Source organism: the organism of the source record quoted next, unplaced genomic scaffold, assembly GCF_019419815.1.
Source record: "Pyrus x bretschneideri cultivar Hongxiangsu unplaced genomic scaffold, Pyrus_bretschneideri_v1 Contig28, whole genome shotgun sequence".
In the NCBI taxonomy this organism is placed as follows: Eukaryota; Viridiplantae; Streptophyta; class Magnoliopsida; order Rosales; family Rosaceae; genus Pyrus; species Pyrus x bretschneideri.
Window position 1 is genome coordinate 1 of NW_025999590.1, and position 16429 is coordinate 16429.

The 16429-nt window shown below is 35.3% G+C and overlaps 1 protein-coding gene across 11 annotated transcripts; it reads right to left on the reverse strand.

The window, feature by feature from the left end:
* Nucleotides 1-3341: 3341 nt before the first annotated feature.
* Nucleotides 3342-15366, reverse strand: LOC103945262 (probable disease resistance protein At4g27220). 11 transcript variants are annotated; one of them, XM_048588366.1, is made up of 9 exons: nt 14779-15362; nt 13427-13605; nt 12842-12958; nt 12158-12254; nt 11507-11587; nt 6062-8442; nt 5401-5766; nt 4617-5279; nt 3342-4496 (listed from the first exon to the last, which is right to left on the reverse strand). In XM_048588366.1, the coding sequence occupies exons 6-9, from the start codon at nt 8435-8437 to the stop codon at nt 3690-3692; spliced, it is 4212 nt and encodes a 1403-aa protein (XP_048444323.1). In that variant the 5' UTR covers nt 8438-8442; nt 11507-11587; nt 12158-12254; nt 12842-12958; nt 13427-13605; nt 14779-15362; the 3' UTR covers nt 3342-3689. The 11 variants fall into 11 exon arrangements, with proteins under 11 accessions (XP_048444323.1, XP_048444321.1, XP_048444316.1 ...); XM_048588364.1 differs by having other exon boundaries at nt 6062-8439; nt 14779-15361; XM_048588359.1 differs by having other exon boundaries at nt 6062-8439; nt 12105-12254; nt 14779-15361.
* Nucleotides 15367-16429: the final 1063 nt, after the last annotated feature.

Below are 16429 nucleotides of genomic sequence, written 5' to 3' on the forward strand. Positions count from 1 at the left end.
CATTCACTAAGAATTTAAGAACAATTTAAACAGAACAAAAAACTCAATTATATGCCTAGACCTAAAACTTTGGTCAACTTCTCAGGGTTCTAAATGGATATTCAAAAGATTTTTTGTGATAGAATAGGAACGATCGGTTCCAATGTAGCCAAAGAAACTCGATTTTTTGTGACATTTTAGGATGCCATCTATGTATGGGAATGATTCAAGCTGCTATAATTGTTCATTATGTTTCATATTTTTGTGTATATGTCTGCTTTTTAAAGTCTTTCTTGCAGTTTACTCATATGTACACTCTGGCATGCTTAGGGCTGGAAAAAAATCCCAAAAATCCCAAACCAAACCGAAAAAATCCCGATCTCAAACCAAAAAAATCCCAAACCAAAATTCCCGAAATTTTTGGTATGTCATCCCGAACCAAACCGAAATTTTCGGTATTCCCATACCGAACCGAAATAAATATTATATATATATATATATATTATTTTTTAATTATAGAGAATTATTTCAACCGTTCATTGTTTTAGATTTAATCTGTGCCGTTCATTTGTTTTTAGGTCAGATCCCCCATTTCAATTTTCACTTCCGTTCCATCAAGAGCTTGAAGCGCAGCCACTGTGCCACTAGCCTTCCTTCACCAGAATCACCACCCAGCTTGGCTTATAACTATTATTTTTGCTTTTGAGTTTGTTACTTTATTTATTTTAAAACCTTGGCTTGTAACTATTATTTTTGCTTTTGGGTTTGGTACCTAATTTATTTTTATTGCATGCATGATGCATGTGTAGTGGGCAGATTGAAACTTTGTTATTATTGAAACTTTGTGCACAAATGGGCAGTGGGTAGATTGAAACTTAATTTATGAAACTATGTCAAATTTGTGCAGTGAGTAGTGGGCAAATTAGTAGAAATAACAAATTGGCAGTTTGGGCCCAAAAGCATAATATGTCAAATTTTAGTCCAAAAGCCCAAAAGCATTTCGGGATTCCCGATTTGTCCCGAAATCCCGAAATAATTTCGGGATTCCTGAAAATTGGGATTCCCGAAAATTTGGTTTGGGATTGGTATTGAATTTGGGATTCCCGAAATTTTCGGTTTGAGAATCGGGACAAGGGTTTCGGTATGGGATCCCATACCGAACCACCCCTAGGCATGCTAAGTTTTAGTTGAACCCACTGAAATCATGAAAGAACCAAATTTAGTTGGGTTTGGGAGAACAGATAAATATACATGGACATAATGTTTTATGGATTTTGATCAAATATTTAACTTTTTCACTAAAGGGGCAATGATGAGTTAGTGGGAGGGGTGCAATGATGAGTGGGAGGGGTGCAATGATGAGTCGGATTGGATGGGTGACAGAAACTAGAGGATCTGAATCATGAGTTACTGAGAAGGAAAGACCTTGAAGAAAAAATCAAACAGTTTAGTGTCACATTTGGTTGTCGGAAGACATCGGTTATGTCTTTCCACAGTGAGTTTTAAGTCTAAGATTGAGAGTTTGAGAGCCAAAAATCCAGTTTCAGTATCCAAATTTATTGGATGTTGAAGATTATCAAGTGGCCTTATTAGCAGTATTTATGTAGGCTGTAATGCTGTTTTCTTTTCTATTCAGAACGATTCTTTCTAACTCGTGATTATGTATCAATGTGGATTTCTGGTATGACCTTTTTTAATTCTTGTGATGTTTTGAGGGGTTTTTTTTTTCATTAACGATGTTTTGTGGGGATGTTTACGATAGGCATGGCAAAAAATATTGGGTCTTGAATAACTTTTATTCATTTAAGCACAAAGAAATGTTCTGTTTTGCTTGATAAATTTCAATAGAAGTACTCTTATTAGGTTGTAAATATGTGGATACTCCTATGGTAGAAAAACATCACTTGGGTATTTACCCAAATTAGGTTCTTGTTGATAGAGGTAGATATCAAAGACTTGTGGGGAGGTTAATTTATTTATCTCATCGTCCTGATATTGCATATGTTGTGAGTGTTGTAAGTTAGTTTATGCACTTGTCTAGTGAAGATCACATAGCTAAGGTGATGCAAATTTTAACATATTTGAAGCCTGCACCCAGTAAAGAAATACTTTATGGAAAAACGTCTGCGAAATTATGGCATATCTGAAGTCTGCATCCAGTCTAGGCTACCATTCAAGCCCTTAAGGTTCACATGACAATGGAATAACATTTGCGAAATTATTTCTTAAGGTTCAAGTTGTGATGATCGCTAAAGTTAACATGATTGTGAAATTGTTTTAGAATAGTTTTAAATTGATTAAAACATTCTTTCACATGGGGGGCGAGTCAGGTGACAAATATTTGGTAGGGCCAACCAATACATATGAGTTTTATCTCTATTAGAAAGACAGTACACATGCGTGATAAGTAATTTGAAAACAAACATGTTTGGCTTAGCCAAGAAAAAAAGAAAACCTTAATTGTGGAAGAGCCTTCCAAGATGGGTGGACGCCTCCCAACATGCAATCCACTGTTGAAATTTGTGGCTTAATTTTATTCGGGCCTTCTATTTGTCTGCCCATATTGTTTTGGTCCTTTAGCTACTCATGTGAAGGCCCATGTGATGGCTAGGGTTTAATTAGGCTAGGGTCGTAAGACAAGGTATGTCAAATCTCGTGGAACATCTCAAAGAGCGTCCCATGTTGTTCATAGAGGATCTCACTCCTGATTACTATTTGTTGTTCTAAGCTTTCAACTCCTCGAACTTAGCTTGAAGAACAACTTTCTTTCTTTCCTTCAGTCACTGCCTCACGCTAGACACGAAAGGGGTGTCGTTCTGGGTGTTGTGGCTTCCTTGGCTCCCCATGTTGGAGAGGGATACATGATCAAAGAAGAGTGTCCAAACAATGGATACTAGCTTGACAAAGCTGATGAGAGTAGGAATAAGTGTCGTTTCCCACAAACGACGCCAAATCTTGATGCACAAAATTGGAGATACTTTGGAACAAAGTAAAGTGTCAAGTTTATGACCTTTGCACGGTTACTCCGGTCATCTAAGTTGGGCTACGTCCGCGAAGGTAGATGATTTTTCAATAATAATATAGAGTTTACATGACACAATGGTCTAAGCATAATCATCATTAGCAAGCTCTAATGTGATCTTCTTTTATAGTTGAGAAGTCTCTGGCTTTCGTGCACAGTCGATGTGGGGCTCTAGGAGCTTTATTCCGACATTGACACGTGTCATGCTGTGATTAGCCTCTTGATTGGAGGTAAATTCTTGTACTTCAGCATGGGTGTCTCAACATGAACCCCTCAATTAAAAAAGTGAATAAAAATTATGGGAGAAAATTGTGTTTTGTAAAACCCAAAACCAATTACCTTTACAGATAAAAATAACAAACATGTTACCAAGGAGAAAATTTCAGTATGACCGGTACACGGGATGATACACCACGTGTCATTATACAAATGGTGGGATATGTGTGCTAAAAAGTTAATAACTTAAAAAATAAAATTTCTCACTACTTCTATTTAAACATGTGGTATACCACTTGTATTCCCGTCCCTATGAAAAATTTCTCGTTAAGAAGAAAACTATTGCTTTCATATATGCTAAGTGTAGCATTGTCATCACCACCACGACGACCACCACCCCCCATCATCAATATCTGCATCACCATCACTATCGCCATTAGAATCTTCATAGCTTCCGTCATCAGAAATATCATCACCATCTACCGTAAACATCATCATTAGATTCATTACCATCACCAAGACCACCATCTGCATCACCTTCATTGTCGTCGTCATCGTCCTTGCGACACCAATAATAATCTCGTACTACCTCCTCTGTTATCTGCACTCCTAGTTCTGGGGAACTCTTCCACTCAAGGTAGTTAATCTTCAACTCAGGGCATTTGTATATATGTACGGTTTTCAAGGATCGGAATTTGACAATGCAATTTCCAGAGAAGAAATCTTGCAGACGTGGTAGAGAGTAAAGTTTCAAACTTTGCAACTGGCTAAAACAAATCTCACCATCATTTTCTGCATCATCTGCATCTGATGTCGTTGCCCCTATTCCTCTCATTCTTTTACAATGCCCAACCGTCATTTCTCTTAGCCGCTTTAAAGTTTTGGCTATAGTGTAAGTTGTCAAATATTTCAATCTATGACAACCAACTACTTCCAAAGTTGTTAAATTCTTGAAGGGAATAGCAGATAACACCGGATCCTTCAATGCAGCACAAGCAACCACATGTAGAACTTTCAAGTTTGGAAAAACTGGGTCTGCCCCTGGGAAATTCTCGTTGTGTAGATGCCTCAACTTCCGCATTTCCTTAAGCTTCAAAACACTTAAATGTGGGAAGGTCACATCTGGATGTACACTATTCTCAAATAAAGAAACTTTCTGGTCGGAGTACTCAAACACCAACGATTTTAGTTTCCTAAACAACTGTGATGAGGATGGACCACACCATATCTCCATGTCTCTGCCTAAGTTCATGTTTTCCAAGTTGGGGAATGATGCATCCTGCAATATTGCCAACGCATGAATGATAAACGACAAAAATAACGACAGAAGGAGATTTTTTCAATGAACTAGCTTGAAAAGCTAACTTTCGTTTAAGAAAATTATGTAATGTATTTTTACCTTGTCAATTAAGAACAGAGAGTGTTTAATTGGAGTGTAAAGACCTCCAAACTCATGCTTCTGGAAACTTGAAATTTCAGAGGCAAAAATGTCCAATTTACCACATTCCTTCACATCCACTTGTTCGAGTAGCGGCCATTCGGAAGCATGCATTCCTGGATAGAAGCTCTTAAGTTGGGCTAGACAGATAAATTCAATATTTGTTGATTTTGGAAACACAAACTTCGGCATCATTTCTAGTCCCTCTTCCTTGGAAATTATTTCCTCCACTCCAGAACAGAACTTCACTTTTAGCTCTCGTAGTTGCTGAAGACCTCTAGCCACTGAGCATGGAAAAATATATTTCAGACTCTTACAGTCATCTATAAATACCGAATCTAGATTTTCACAACCAGACATTTTCAACTGAGTCGTAAAGGTGTAAGGTGTTTCTTCGATCTCAAAAACCACCTCTAAACAACTGCACGAACTTATCAATAAACTTCCTAAAGCATTCAATCTTCCTGCAATGCTAGGTGTAAAGATGCTTATTAGACTATGGCATTCGATAACTTCAACATCTCTAAGTTTGTAGAAAGAGTCTGGAGCAAGTTGGTTGTGCCATACTGTAGTCAAAGTAGATAGCCTAAAGATGGACAATATCTCCAACTTTGGAAACCCTACCTGTATTCGAATTATACAAAATTGTTAAATTCTATTTTTTTTTTTTTTTTTTGTTGAAGTGAATATATTAGACATAAGAATAATGATCAATAAAAGAGAAACAATAGTATAATAATTTTACCTTGTCGTCAAAAAGAAAGTATAGTTCTTCAGTCTCAAGTTTAGGTTCAAAGACAAATCCCTTCAGTTCTGTACAATTCTTCAATTTCAAACTCTCCAAAGATGGAAACTGGACATTACAACTTAGTGAGCAGAATCTAGAGAGTTTTGGAAGATCTCTTAGCTTCATATGTTGTAGCTTACAAAACATGCCATCCGTTTTTTCTTCACCATATTCTTTTGTTGAAACTATCTCTTCCATTGATTCACATCCGGTTATCTCTAGTTTTTTAAGTTGTACAAGATTCCTAGCCATGGGAGACGATAACACAAAAGTTAAACCAGTACATTGATCCACCACCAAGCTTGTTAAGTTCGGCAACACAACCTGCAGTATTTGTACATTCCATTTTTAAGAGAAGAGAACTCACATTAATTGTTATTATCTAGTCAAATCGTATCTTTAGATGAAAAAATTATACCAATAGATATTTCTCGATACGCACTGGATAAAACTGAACCACTTCAAATGATCAAATATATGTAAATTTAGCCAGACAAAATCTAGAAGTTCTATGGTGCTTGTTTCATGTTTCTTTGTAAATTATATCGCTCAAATAAATAAATAAATAAATAAGAAGTACTAATGGCATAAATGGGAAAGAATGACACCAAAGGCATACCTCCTCAGTAATGATATGTGTAAATTGGGCATTGTTTTTCACATGGAGATGCTTGAGTTGTTGAAAATCTTCACTACCTGAGTGGTACACAACATTATCAGCTCCCTCCGACCCATCCAAGTACAAATCTTCACATGATCTCTTCAACAACATTTCTAGACCATGGTCCAATTCACAGCCAGTTGGGAGGTGGAGCTTCAATGTATTGAGGGTTTCATCCACATCGTCCCATTTTGGCGCAGTGCCGATTAGTATTTGGTATCTTTTTAACTTGTCTGTGAACAAGTCCGTCGGAATACTGCTAGCATCTGGAACATGTATGCTTAATGCAGCTAAACGAGGCAAGTCCTTCAGTTCCAAAATGCTAGCATTACTTCTTTCTCCGGTGACTCCTTCTGGCACCCATCCGGTGAAGCTGTTTTTCATTCTCAAGTCTTCTAGACTTTTCAAACTTGATATAACATTAGGTGAAATCACTTTGAGTTCAGAGCACCAGCTTAAATCGAGTAGTCGAAGACGAGTCAATTTCCCTATTTCTTTCGGCAACTCTTTAAGCTTGGAATATATAAAGCTGAGAATTTCTAGTTGCGATAGCTGTCCGACTAGAGTTATGTCTCCCAACACGCATTGATCCAAACACAATGTACGAAGATTTTCTAGGAGCAGAAGAGATGGAGGTAACGACCAAATATGCACATTGGTAAAATCCATAACTTTAAGCTTTCTCATCTCCTCAAAAAAGTTACCTGGGATTTCAAGCAAGTCACCATCATATTGCAAATGAAATAACTCCAGTTGTTGGCATTTCAAAACTTCAGGAAGCCTAGGCTTGTTTTTGCAAGGCAAAGAGATCATTGTGCAATTTTCCAAAAAATCCTTATTGTTTGGCCATTCCTTCAACTCATCTCCATATGTTCTTAATAAGGCACGTTGGCCTTTGGATGCAATCGAGATGGCAACATCGCGTACCATATCATGCATTGTGAATGATGTATTATCCTCGGATTCGAGTAACAAACAAGAATCCTTAAGCTCTTCAATCCACGAGTGCAATGCATATTGTGCGTGCTCCACTGAGTCAATGCTATTAAACAAACCCAAACCAATTGTATATTTCAACAAGTTTGTCAAAGTAGCATAGGCTCCCCCAAGACGTACCAAAATTCCACATATCAAGAATAGGGGCTTAAGCTTTTGATCATCCAATTGATTGTAACTCCACTCTAAAGCCGAGTATGCTTCTTGTTCGCTTGAGTGTTCGTTGTCAAACACTTTTAGGCACCTCAAGCCATCCCTCCATACTGGTAAAGTACTTCTATTTCTTATAGAGCTTGCGACTGTGACAACCAAAACTGGCAAACCTCCGCATTTTTTGGCTACTTCAGTTGCCATAGTTTGTATGTTGGGATTTTTAACAACACCACCTGCCTTCGTCTCAAATAAACGCCAAGCTTCTTCCTCATTTAAAACTTGAAACGCAAAGTCTTTTTGCAACCGCTTCTCTGAGGATAGCAATTTTCGAGTTCTGGATGTCAACAGTATTCTACAAGTCGGCAGACAAGGAAGTCCTACACTCTGCAAGTCAATGCTTTCCCAAATGTTGTCTAAAATTACAAGAACTTTCTTGGCTTTTATCCTGTTACACAGACGAAGTGCTCTGTCTGACATAGTTTCGCTTTCATAAACTTCCATACCTAACTTTCTGGCAATTTCTTTTTGAATTCCTTCAAGGTCCAGATTTTGCACACTTCTTACCATAACCGCATCAACAAATAACTTTTCTTTTACAGCTTGCCTAAGGACTTCTTCAACCAGTGTGGTCTTCCCCACGCCTCCAATACCATACACCAAAATCAGGTCGGTATTAGGAATTCTCAGTTCATCCATGATTTCCTTTACAATTGAAGTCCGCGAATCAAATACCTCATACTGTTTGTGAGAAACCATGGATACCTCTTGTGGGCGGACATTGTACGAAATGATAGCGAAATCTCTTCTTGCGTAGAGCTCAACAACCGCCTGCTCCAACTTTGTTGATCTCCTGCCTAGCTTGTAACGGAGCACCGGGTTTGGACAGACCCCACGGAGACAGCTCATCTTTGCTTGCGTATCAGGCTTGCATAATTCGTTCGCCTTCTCGGTGATCTCAACCACGCTTTTCCGCCAGTTCAGGACGTCAGTGTGGATTTTTTCACCTTTTTCTTCAGCTCCAACAACCTCGCGCTCTAGCCGCTCTTTAGCGGCACTCAATTCGTTCACTTGAGTCTGTAGACTCTCGAGGTTTCTTTTGCAGTGAAGTAGGTAACCCACTTGGCGTATAGCTGGTTCAACTGCATACTCGGCAACTTTTTCGACAATTTGATTAACAATCTCCATGCCTGCTGATGAATACAAAATAAATTAGAAAAAAAGGAGATCAAGAAATACTTTGCTTTTCTAATTGACTTAGGAGTAATCTTTCAACAACTTATAAATAAACACAGTACATTTCAAAGCGTATTATGAAAAACGGAAAATTCTATTCCACTTCTTGAAAAAGATTACTTTTTGAAGAAAACATTGTCTAAGATTAGAAACTAACTCTAGTTTTTTGGCATTTAATTGTAATTTTCGAATATTAATTACGTTTTAATAAAGTGGGGCCCAGTAACACAATTGGTTTTTATCTCTATTAAAGAAATGATACAAGTTAAGGTAAAATTATGTGGTAAGAGTAGCGTTTTTGTTTTCAAAAAGTTCAAAGCAATGGTTGAACTACAACATGGACTAAAAATAAAAAAGCTTAGAAGTGGTAGAGGTGGCGAATATACCTCAATTGAGTTCAAGGAGTTATGTGAGGATATAGGACTACAGAAACAACTAACTGTTGCTTACTCATCATAGTAGAATGGTATTACAGAGAGGAAAAATTAGACGGCGATGCCACATTCATTTTGGAGTGAGGCAGTTAAAACAGTAGTCTATCTTCTCAACAGATATCCAATAAAGACACTTGATAAAATGAATCCTTTTGAAGCATTTAGTGGTAGGAAACTTGGTGTGAAGCATCCAAGGGTGTTCTATTTGTTATGCACAGATGCCAACACAATTGAGACACAAACTTGAAGACAACACCACGAAATGCATCTATGTGGGATATAGGAGTTAAGAGAAAGGGTATAGATTTTTCAACCTTGAAACTTACAAGGTGATTATTTTGAGGGATGTCATAATTAATAAAGAAGCTGTTAGGAATTGGGATAAAAAGATTGAAGATATCATCTTAGTACCACTTAGACTTGATGAAGTGGAATGTGAAACACAAATTGAGAGTGAAATTGTGTCTGAAATTTAGTCTCCCCAACGTTTAAGTTCAACACTAGAGGACCTAGAAGTGCAAGACTCTCCCTTAGGATCAACTTCATTAAGAATGAGGTGGTTGAGTGAGATTTATGCAACCTGCAACTATCGTATAGTGGAACCTGAAAGCTTTGAAGAAGTTGAGAATGACCAATCTTGGCAGAAGGCAATGAACGATGGAATTGTATGATTGAGAAAAACTCAACTTGGGAACTTGTGAATAGACCAAGGAACAAACTAGTGATAGGTGTGAAAGGCATCTATAAGACCAAATTGAATCTAGATGGCTTTGTACAAAAGAACAATGTAAGACTAGTTGCTAAGGGTTATTTCCAACAACCTGGAATGAATTTCAATGAAACCTTTGCTCTAATGGCAAGGTTGGACACTATTAGGACTTTAATTGCTTTGGCCACACATAAATTCAGCTTTTCTCAATAGCATATTGGAATAAGGTTTTGTGGTTCCAAATAAAGATGAGAAGGTGTTCAAATTAAGGTAGGCACTGTATGGACTGAAGTAAGCACCAAGGTCTTGGTATAGTGAAATTGACTACTACTTCAGCAAGAGAGGTTTTAGAAAAAGTTCAAGTGAGGCAACAATTTATACAAAGACGGGAAAAGGCTCAGAAAAGCTAATTGTGTTTATCTATATCGATGATGCGGTGTTCACTGGAAGCAATGAAGCTATGATTTCTGAACTCATAGAGGATATGATGAAGCATTACGAAATGACTAATTTGGGATTTCTTCATTACTTTCTGGGAATTGGAGTGATTCCAGAATCCAGTAGTATTTTCATACATCAGCAAAAATATGCACAGACCTTACTTGAGAAATTTGGAAGGAAATGATGCAAGTCAGTTGCTACCCCATTGATTACAAATGAAAAAGTGTAAAAATGATGGAACTGAAGTTACCGATGAGAATTTGTACAAGAAAATTGTTGGCAGTCTACTCTATTTGACAGCAACAAAAGTTGATATCATGTTTGTAGCAAACCTACTATCAAGATTTATGCATAGTATAACAAAGATTCACATGGAAATTGCAAAAAGGGTCCTCAGATACATCTCATGAACCTTGGATTTTGGACTCAAGTATACAAAGTGAAAATGCAGATCTAACTGGCTTTTGTAATAGTGACTGGGGTGGAAGTGAGGATGATATAAGAACTACCTCAGGTTATGTCTTTACATTTGGATATGGGATATTTTCTTGGGCTTCAGTCAAGCAACAAAGTTTTGCACTGTCCATCACAGAAGCTGAGTATGCGAGTGCTGCTAAAGCAACATTTCGAGCTATATGGCTAAGATTTGTTCTGAACGATTTTCGAGAAATGCAATTGGATGCCACACCGTTCATGTGTGACAACAACTATGCAATAACCAAGACTAAAAATCATGTGTTCCATCAGAAGACTAAACACATTAAAAGAAAATTTCATTTCATCCGAGGGGCATTGCTGGAAAACACAATTGAGTTGTTGTACTGCAAGTTTGAAGATTAGACTGCAGATATTTTCAGCAAAACTCTGCCTAAAAACATATTTGTTTATCTGAGAGGACTACTTGGAGTCAAAGCATAATCCATTTAGAAGGGAATGTTGGAGCTAAATGAGATTTGGTTTTGATCCTACAACTTGGAACACAAGAAATTTGTTTGTGTTTGTTTGCTTGAATTCCATTAGGCTAGTGTTATGTAGCTGCTAGTGTTACTTTGTTGTTAGTGAACTAGGTGTGGACTTGGTTTCATTAGACGAGTGTATGCACCAAATTAGTTTTTTTAGATTGAAGGGTTCAGAGTAATTGTTTTTGTTTGGTAGTGAAGGAGAAGAGATAAAATTGTATGAAGGATGTTGAGCTGCTATTATTAGCTCAAGCATTTCATCTCTAAAATTCTCTGATTTGTTCTTCATTCTTTTTCAAGATTTCTTCACTTATGTACACTAAACTATTGCAGATTTAACATAAACACGATACATAATCAATACACTGACTGAAAAGTACAAGCTTGCATGGCACCATATTTGGAAGCAAACCAAATGCCATAAATGAGATCCAAGATTCCAACTCAAATCAAATACGGTTATAATTAAATAACGTACCCTTAGCTCTATTGGTTATGGATGAAGTGAGTTGATCTTCAATATTTACGTTCCTTGGAGCACCAATGCAAATCGGTTGTTCTGTAAATTAAGAATAAGCTAATGAAGTAAGAAGGAGGAGTAATAATTTCTTTCTTTCTTGCAAAGTTCTTTTGGATAGAATTGCAATTTGCTAACCAAAAGCAAAAACAACTAAGAAATCTAAAAGCACTAAGTTTTATATTCTTCTTCTAATTTAACAACTTGTGTACTCTAAAACTAGGTTATCAAATGGGCCCTAAACTGCATGTAAAATTGTGTACTTCACTAAGGTCAATTAAAAAAAGATGCAGGTCACCAATTAGGATGGCCTATAAAGTTATGCCTGCGAGTTGACGGAAGATTAAAAATTGTAAGAGATATCGTGTTTCGAAGATGCAAAGAATTTGCCAAATTAGGCAAAAATATTTTGCTTCAACGCTAAAAGCTTTTGTCCAATATTTGTTGATTGTTAAGGAAGCATCCTAGGAAAGGAAATAAAAATATTGAAACACATGAAGCAAATTTATATGACAATAGAATTATACTACAAAGAAAAAAAATGATAGAGTAGGGTTACCTAGTTTTATTTATTTATTTTATTGTTGTGTGGATTGGAGTTGGGTTTTGTACCAATTGGAGAGGACGTTTTTTCAGCAATTCAGCAGGACTTCACCACCATCAACATTCTTAGCTAGATAGTGAACGTTGTATGAGGCATCATTATTATCTACAAACATGGAATTTGAAAAGATATAACTGTTAATTCAAGCTTGAACCAACTTTTGCCTATTTACAATGAAAAAAAAACAAATCATAATTTCAACTCACTCTCTCATCAGAATGTACAAGATAATCTGAATTAAAAAATTTAACCCAAAAAAAATATTAAAATTTTGATATTTATAAATCTAAAAATCGCACTCTCAAATTTAAACAAAACAAACTCCATAGATGTGTGTTTTTTATGTTATAATCTCAAGTAAAATAGACTTACATACAGTTGTTGTAAAACAACACTTGTATAACACCTATACCAAAATTTACTCACATTCTTAGTTGTAAGTTATTGATTTGGTGAAAGTTGATGACTCATTTAATGTATTGATACATTCGTAGTTTTTTAATCAATTTTTACATACAATGAATAATATGGGTTCTATATTTACACTCATTCTTTCTAAATTTCTATTCTCAGATTTTTATTTATTTTAATTCATAAGAAAACAATTTTTTTTAAAAGAAACAAAAAAAAGGCAGAGAAGGCAGTAATTAACATATTCACTAGGCTAGGAAAACTAAAGTCAAATAAGTTACTCAATGTTGATATAGCTGGTGAGTCTGCTTGATTGTGGCGATAAGAGGTTGAAATGCTTCTGTGAATCTTTTCGGTTCCCAAAAGGAATGAATAACTATGACTTGCCACCGGTTGTCCTTTAAAAAAAAAAAATATCCATAAGTTCCAAAAAAATTGAAACCTGTAATAATGCCAAAAAGCATATCTGATGAAAGGAATGATAAATGATAATTTTTTTTTTTTAGAAATATCTTCAATTTTTATACTATTATATACTTCAGTCCCAAACGGCACATGAAGTTACAAAAAGAAGGAAAAGGATCTCCTCCTGATTTATTACGTGGAGATCATAAGAATCTTTACATTTCAATCGTTTATCGTGTATCGTGTGGTCATAAATTATTTAACTTTTATCATTTTAAATTAAACTCAAATAGTATTTGACGAAAATTAATCACCTATTACATAATAAACGGCTGGGATGTGAGGATCTATACGAGCATCACCTAATGGATCCGAAGGGATCCTTTTCCCAAAAAAGAATCGAAAGAAGGAGAAAATGTGAAATTCCCAGATTAGTGTTACACTACAACACTAGCAATCACCTTGTGTATGTTTAAAAAAATAGTTTAAATAAAGTTTTGTTGGAAAATAGCATTAGCATGCCAGCTGTCAGCGACTTGAGCACTATGGAGAGAATAATTTGCTTCAGTGTTCTTGAATTTGCAAACATTTGGAGCACATAATTGTTGTTGTGTGTCACTACCAATGAAGTTGAGAATAGCTGGCACCAAAAAAAGCAAATAATTTGTTATTAAGCATGCAGACAATATATTTCACACTTATCAAAACAATTATTTCTATTAAATACAAATTAAATCAGATTAAATATCTATCTTATTTACTAAAACTAATGCATGGTGGAACAACACAATGATATACTTAACATATAAATTCTTTTACTTTTCACACACTTTTTTAATTTTAGACTGTTAGATTAGATGATTTTTATTAGTATAATTTTCTATAAAAACATGGTGAAAACACATTTTTCTAAACTTAATCATCAAGTGAGTTGAGAATGATAAAATTATAAGGAATTTTAACGAAAAACTCGCGGTACTGTTCACTTTAACGAAAAACCACATTTTTACACTAAAAAGTCAATCATGGTACTATTCATTTTACTTTTTATTTTGTCCTTATCATTAAAATTCAAAGTTTTCAAGTTCTTTTCATTAATTTTCCTAAAATTATATTGGTAAATTTGTATAGAAAAGATGAAATACCTCAGGACAAATAGATTGGTAACTATTATGGTAAAATATTAATTAATTGAAATCGAATTTGATGACATTTTTTTCAATGGATTTTGCTTTGTTCTACACATTAGATTATCTTGATTAGAGGACGATCAAATATGTAATTTAGGGGTATTCAATTAAATTTTTAAGTGATTATATGAAATTGAACATGTATTCAATTATGATTTTAAGATGGATTATTAAAATTCTTTGAAATTCAGTAGTATTCAATTAAGATTTAAAAAAATATATATATATATCATTCTAAGTGTATTCAATCAGAAATTAAGAAATTAATTTTAAAGAATTTGAAAAAGTTGAGGAATTTGAGAGAATTTGAGAGAATTTTAAGTATACACAAATCTTACATCTTCTTATGAAATTTTGAGAGAATTGAATTAAAATTTATATAAAAACTCTACAAATCAATTAACTCTATAAAAATACTTGAATTTATAAAATTCATTAAAATCTTTCAAATTCTCAATTGAATATACCCTCCTAACACTAGACAATTCATCGTAAAAACATAGAACCATTAACCCTTACTAAAAATATGAACTATTATCTTTATTATTATGTATATAATCATATCACAAACAATCCCGTGATATGTCATAAATTCATAATATCATGAGGGCATAGACACATACAATTATCAAGAAGAACACAAAACCATTAACACACTTCTCCACCGCCTTGACCCCTTCGCTGTTGGGTGAGTTTGGGTGGTGTTTGGAGGTGATACGGTGGTAGTTCTCGGTTTTGCCGAGAGGGAGAAGGAGAGTTGCAGAGGGGGACAGATGGTATGAGAGAGAATGACCGTATTGGGAGATGGGGGAGTCTGAGTGTAATAAGAGAGTAAATGACGCGTGGGAGAGAGGGAGAGAGGAATTGGTGGGAGTGCAATGATGAGTCAGATGGATTGGACGGGTGATAGAAACGGAATTGGATTCTCTTTATGTACACAAGCTCAGGAGCTTGCTAATCGTTGGATTTTGATTTAAGAATTATAATTATCATAATTTTTAAAGAAATTCTCTGTTTATAATCGTTGAATTAAAATTCAACAAACCATCAACAAGCTTCTGAGTTTGTGTTCAGGAGAGAATCCAATTCCGAGCTCAGAAGAGAATCCAATTCCGATAAAAACCAGAGGAAAATTCCAGTGGTCCAACTGGAGGGCACAACAACGAAGAAAAAGGAAAAAGATGACAGACGCGTGGAATGAGAGGGCATAAAATGTCTTTTCAAGTATTTATATTATTATGATTAACATAATTATAATAATTATCTTCCGAATAATTGGAATTATTTTAACATTTTATTATTCAAAGAAGGTGTTCGAATGCAAAGCCACCTAACTAGGCCTAAGATCATGCATGCCTACATGCTGTTATTCATTATTTTGTTATTATCTTTTGGATAAGGAATCGAAATGGGTGGTCAGCAGGTGGAGCAAAATCAGTGGAGTGCATAGTCAGATAGATTGGATGGGTGATAGAAATCAGAGGAAACTTCCAGAGATCCAGCTGGAGGGCAGCCTCGGCACAACAACTAAGAAAAAGAAAAAAGATGATGGACGCGTGTAAACTGTAGAGAAGGTATGGAAACACGCATGACTGACCAAGAGGGAAGGAAACTCGCCAAAAGTTGGAGAGATTTTATCAGCTCACGAGATAGTACATCACGTGTTATTATATAAATAGTGAGATATATATTTTAAAAAATTAATAACTTATAAAATAAAATTTTTCACCACTTACGTAGTGATACGTAATGTATCACTTGTGTTCTCGTCACAATAAAAAATTTCTTCAAAAGTTAAAGAAAAAAAATAAAGTAAAAAGGGAACGGTTGAGGGGAAGTGGGGTCCAGCCCGATGGGTTGCCGGTCGCCCATGTGCAATCCCAATTGCTGTATTTTTTTGATCGGGCCGTATTTATCTGCACTATTAGTTGATCTAACGGTCTTAATTCCAAATTATTTAATTTAAAATTTATAAAAATGTTAAATTTAACGGGATGAGATTGAATATGATAAATTCAACCAAAAAAAAAAAAAAAAAATCAACAGTCCAAAATTAAGAAACTGCAATTATATGCCTAGACCTAAAACTTCGGTCAACTTCTCAGGGTTCTAAATGGGTATACAAGAATAGAAACGATCGGTTCCAATGTAGCCAAATAAACTCAATTTTCTGCGACATTTTAGGAAGCCATCTATATATAGAGGGATGATTCAGGCTGCTATAATCACTTATTATGTATATGTCTGCTTTTCAGAGTCTTTCTTGCAGTTTAC